General features: G+C 42.5%; 1 protein-coding gene across 1 annotated transcript; it reads right to left on the minus strand.

Moving 5' to 3' along the window:
- Positions 1 to 1,599: 1,599 nt before the first annotated feature.
- On the minus strand, positions 1,600 to 3,893 carry LOC131444304 (cytochrome P450 1B1-like). The gene has a single exon (XM_058614502.1). It carries the CDS (start codon positions 3,667 to 3,669, stop codon positions 2,092 to 2,094), a length of 1,578 nt encoding a protein of 525 aa, XP_058470485.1. The 5' UTR covers positions 3,670 to 3,893; the 3' UTR covers positions 1,600 to 2,091.
- Between the last annotated feature and the right edge of the window lie 2,185 nt (positions 3,894 to 6,078).

Raw genomic sequence — 6,078 nt, forward strand, 5'->3', positions numbered from 1 at the left:
GCACATCTTCAGAGGAATGCCGATTTTAGCTGTAACACTTCGCTTATATGTATCTCTGTGGTGGGAGGGGTCTGCAAGTCAGGTTTTTGGATTATCTCTCCCCTCCCATTTTGACCACAACCAGGCCTCCCTCCAGCTATGTCCTTTTTAGCCTTAAAAACATTATATTTATACATTTATAGTTTTGTTGCCAACGGTGGTAGAATATGGTGCAACAATGGACAATAAGCTGGAGTTGATTGTTTATTTCCTTTGCGTTTGAATTTATTTTTTTTTGCCGTTTCTGTGACCATTTAAAAGCGTGATTTGGCCTCTGTTATTTACAACCAACCTGTTCATTCTGACTATACGGTGGGGGAAAAAAAGGCAATTTATAATGCTCTATAAAAAATATATTAACAGCAATATTATTGCTGGTATTACGGCTCTTTTTCAAAAACAAACAAACAAACAAACCAAAAAAAGTCACTGCAATAACGTGGCTGTTAGGTTTGTGGCAACATCAAATATCAAACATCTTTTTAAATAGGATTCAGAACAGACCGGGTCTGGCTGTAAATCTGCGTGAGTGTGAGTGCTTAGAGGACCTACCAAAAAAACACCAGCTTTGGTTTCGGTGATTTTCAGCCAAGTCAAGTATTGCAGCGTTTTTATTTATTTTTGGAACAATGAATAATGATAGACATCTAAACAACGGTGGTTCCTGATGTCACGTTAAAACAATGTGTCAAGACTAAAGGAACTTTGAAGCTCAGCCTCGCTCACAATCAGACTGGACACGCTCCCCATTGACAATTCACTTTATTCATATCAGATCAGATATATATATATATATTTATATAGCTTATTTTTTTCCCCATCACATAAAGCCATCCCACTGATAACAAAACATCCTCTGTGGCGAATGCGTTAACATTCAAGGCCTGCTGAGTTTAATTTGTTGCATTGACACGGACAGACACACAAACACATGACACAAGTTCCTGAACGGAGAAGCTTTAAGAGAGAGTGGTGGTGGGGGGGTGGCGACATCCGTGGAGCTTTGAAATAGCTACTTTGTAAACAAACATGTTTTTGAGAATGCCTTCTTGAAATGAAAAAAAAAAGAGACTTTGCTGCACATGTGTTTTGTTTTGGTTTGTTTTGAACTCTGGTTTGCTGCTGCTGCAGTGCTCGTACAGTAAAACTGAACCCTGAATACACATAATAATACGTGTTTGTGAAGCGTTCCGCGGTCCACAGCAGTGTCTCGTCTCCATCCCTCCGACCGTGATGGATGCTCCCAGATGAAAGACTTCCTCCGTCACACATCACCTCCTTAACCTTTCATCGGCACTCTTTTGTTTAATGTGTTTGTATACTCGGAGTACAGTAGATAGTGGAATACATTAAATTCTCTTTACATTATTATTGGTCATACCTGAAATATGAAATTATAAAAAAACTATATTTTGTAACTGCATTATGTGACAAAGGCTAATATATATAATATATATATATATATATATATATATATATATATATATATATATACACATATGTATGTATATATATATATATATATATATATATATATATATATATATACATATGCATACATATATATACATATATTCTTACATATTACAATTGAGAACAATAAATCATCAAGTGACGTGATCACGTTTCATAGTTATTTTTGGTGAAATTTAAAGGGGGTTTGTGGCTAATTTCCTGCACACGTGTACATGCACAGTAGTGAATTTTAAAAAAACAAAAAAAAACAAGCACACAACTCAAGACACAATTATGTACAAGATCTGATCAAGTATAGAATATTCTGTGACATAGTAACAGTCCACAAAGCGGATAACAGACAATGATACATCTCTGAAATCTCAGCTCTGCACCAACAGTAAATCAAAAAATACAGACTGTGTTAATGTATCCATTAAATATCATTCTTAAATATAAAAATCTTACAATAGGATTTAGTGCAGGTTTACTGATACTCACTGATACTGTAAATGTCATTGGTGGGGAGAAGTGTTGTCACAGTTTTTTTTTTTGGGGGGGACATGCTGCTGCTGCTGCTGCTGCTGCTGCTGCTGCTCACGCTGGGGAAACTAAGCCGAGCAACTTCCCTCTGAGTTTGGCGTTGACACAGAACTGAAAGGGCTTCAGCGTGAGCCCGTAGACACAGTCAAGCGTGAGGGGCCGAGAGGGCTCACTCTCAAAGCTGCACTGGTGCAGCAGCACGGCCGCAAGTAGAAACACCTGCACCTTGGTGATCTGGTTGCCGATGCAGCGTCTTTTACCCAGCGAGAATATCATCACATTGTTGCACGCGTCCCTGTCCAGGGCCCCGTGCTCATCGAGGAAGCGCGTGGGGTCAAAGACGTGCGGGTCCTTCCACTTCAGCGGGTCGTGGTTGACTGACCACTGGTTGATGAACACCACCGTGTCTTTGGGGATGTGGAGACCTTCGATGGTGACGTCTGACATGGTCGAGTGTGGGATAGTGACGGGGACAAAGCTTGTTAAGCGCATGGTCTCGTAGATGAAGGCGTCCAGGTAGGTCAGGTTGCCTCTGTCCTCAATCGTTGGCAGCCTTTCGGGGCCGACCACTTTGTCTAGGAGCTCGTGCAGCTTGGCTTGGACGTCTGGGTGTTTGACCAGGAGCAGCATGATCCACGTCAAGAAGGTCGACGTCGTGTCTTGACCTGCGCCAATTAGATCTGTCACTGTCGCGTCGACAAACTCTTTGGTCAGCCCAGTCTTTTGCCCGTGCTCGACCACATTGATGAAGGCGTCGCTCATGTCCCGAGTCTCGTCTGGGCTGAAAGATTCTCTGTGCTGTGCCACTTTTTCTGTAACAAAAGTGAAAAATTCCTCGTTGAGGCTCTTGAAGTTTTCATAGACACTGCGGACCGGGTTGGGGAAGGACTGAAGCCATGGCATGACATCGACGAGGCTCCCAGCCCCGATTGTCTCTCCAAACCGTTGCAGCTTTTTCAGCATGGTTCTGAACTCCAATTCATCGTGTCTGTATCGCCTCCCAAAGCAGAGAGCGCACATGATATTAGCGGCAGACACCGTGAAGTCATTTGCGGGGTCAAAATACCGTCCGTCGGCGCTGTTCCGCAGAAAAACCTGCACCAGCTCCATGGCCTCAAACGTAACGTGTCGTTCAAAGGTCTTCTTGGTCTGACTGTTCGCAGAGGAAAAGGCTCTGAGGGTTGACTGTGCGAGTTTCCTGTGTGCTTTCCACTGTTTGCCGTAACTAGTGAATGTCAGGCTCCTGCCTCCGGAAACCATCTGGAAAGAGACAAAGTTTGGTCTTCCTGCAAACTCATTGCTGTGCTCTATCAGAGCCTGGCGAATCGCCCTGTCTCCATTCAGCACCACAATATCACTGCAGCCTAATCTGATCTGGTACACGTTGCCGTACTTCTTGGCCAACCTGGCGAAGGTGATGTGAGGCATCTGTCCCAGCTGCATGGCGTTGCCCACCACGGGCCAGGCGAAGGGTCCCGGCAGTCGTCTCTTGAGTCTGAGGTTCCTGACCCACAGACAGGCTTCCAGACAGAAGAGGAAAAGGACGGAGGCGACCAGAGCAGGCTGGACCTGTCCACTCCACTCCCTGATGATGCTGCTGCCCTTCACACCAAACTCTGTGTCCAGTGCCATTGTGACACTGTCTTTTGTCTTTTCAGTACACTTGTCCCTCAGAGGAGAAAGGAGAAAAAAAAAAAAGTCTGCTCAGTGGTTAAAACAAAAAAAAAGTTAATAAACGGCAACTATAGCCATCTGAGTTAAGGTTTTTTTGCAAGTGAGATCATATATTAAAAAAAATGAAATAAATCTGATGAAATGAAGAGGGTTTGTTTGAGACTTTTCATCAAGTTTTAAGACTTAAGTGCCTGCTCTGTGCTTCACTCCACTGTCTTATATGTATTTCAGTTGGTGGGCAGGGCTCAGGAGAACTTTCATACTCCTCCCATTGTGGTAGCCGCACAGACAGACAGACTTACGGACGGACGGACCCTAGTACACTATCTCCTCTGCTGTCGGTCGCTCCTGGAGGCGCGCGCTTGCGTGCTTCGAATGGGGTGGGGGAGACACACTGTGCGTGCGTGCGTGCAGCGTGAACGGCCGCCGTTCTCATGCAACCGGTGACTGCACGTCTGCTCCACTGTGGGAAACATGTCGAGACAAATTGTTTTATTAATTGCACAGAGATGAGGAGACACAGGCTGCTGCTGCTGCTGCGCGCGCGCTTTAGAGAGCGTCTTTTTTTCTGGCTGCTGAAGAGGAGCGTGACATTTCCAAACACGGTTTGTCCAAGCATCCAGACCGAGACGTGTATTTTCACTAATTATATTTAACTGTATTGTTTATTTATTTATTTACTTTATTTGTTTTTGCCTTTATTGCCACATAAGTGTGTGCGCGCGCCTCCGCAGGTTACAATGAAGTCATCGTCGTCATCACCGGAAGTCGGTGAAGTTACTGAAGTTAACCAGATGTGCAGTATTGCAGATTAAATGAAGGAAAGATGTGTTTAATCTGTCAAAAATTAGTCGAATACAAAAAATTATACAGCTAATAAATACATTTTTTAAGCAACTGTTTGCTTTAAAGTTTCTCAATTAGAACAGAGAAACTGCACAGCAATGGCACCATCAATGTATTTCTCTACTCAAAAAGTTAAATATATATATATATATATATATATATAAGTTAATAATATCACTAATATCAAATGTATCATTCACCTCAGCTTCTGAATGTCTGAACTCTCACACAGCAAATAACAATCAGTCAAGTCATGAAACATTTGCCACATCTTGTTTGTTTTCTTTGCCAACACACAAGAGTCCATGTTACATCACAACCACCGCAAACAGTGTCTTTCCTTGTTCAGGGGGCAATTCTTCCAATTTTTTTAGACAGAAAAATCATCCAAGGACGAGTAATTATTTTATAAATCATGTTACAAGACTTTTGTTTCCACTAAACCTCCTGTTTGAAGTGATGTAATCTCTCAGAAACATGTCTCTCTCTCTCACTCCCTGCGGATGACGACAAAATTAGTTACTTGTTCCCCCCCCTCGCCTCCTCGCCTCCCCAACTGTGAAGTTTATTTTTGCACAGAGGTAATGACCCTAATTGAAGGCAATTGAAACGTTTCCACAGTAAGTCAGAGGGACAGAAACATTAGTGTCGCACAAGCACAGGCAGACATTAATGGCCACGGAGGAGGAGGAGGAGGAGGAGGAGGAAGGTGAGTAATGGAGGAGGATGATGGGAAACATTTAAAATGATGCATGACTTTTTAAACATGTGTTTAGAGGAGCACATTGTTTTTTCACGATAGGGAGTAAATATCAGGGTCTGGGTTTATGACCATTTATAAAAATAAACAATGTACATAAAGTGCCAGAATTAATTTGTGTATATATATATATATATATATATATATATATATATATATATATATATATATATATATATGTGTGTGTATATGTATATATATAACATATATATATATATATAATTCTTTTATTTTTATGTGTGCATTTCACAATGTTCCACGTTCAGCTGCCTTGGTGACAGAGAATATGACTCCCACATAAAATGAAAACATAGAAGCTTTGCAACATCACAAACACATTTTATACACTTACACACAAACTCAGTAAATACCAGACATTGTTGTGCAAGAATGTGGACACGACAGTAAAAATAAACCGAAGTGCAATGACACTTTTTTTATTTTTATTTTCATACAGATAGCGGATAGTTTGGCGAGGTTCAGAGGCTTGAGAGCTGTTTGTCTTCACTAATGTGGTGTGGCTCAGCGTCAAAAACTCCTTGGTTAACCAGAGAACATAGCAATGTCTTTGAATGCACCGCCTCCACTGGGGGTGACTGCTTCTCCACTCTACTCCTATAGGGGGAGCACCACCACCACCGCCTCCTCTTTCTTTATCGAGTGTGCTCCTCATACACATGTGGCCACTTGCATCTCCATCAAGCTAATTAGAGCCAGGTTTGTGGCCGAGGGTGGGGGCGGGGTGATGTGGGGGGGGGGGG

The sequence above is a fragment of the Solea solea genome, chromosome 18 (assembly GCF_958295425.1).
Source record: "Solea solea chromosome 18, fSolSol10.1, whole genome shotgun sequence".
NCBI lineage: Eukaryota > Metazoa > Chordata > Actinopteri > Pleuronectiformes > Soleidae > Solea > Solea solea.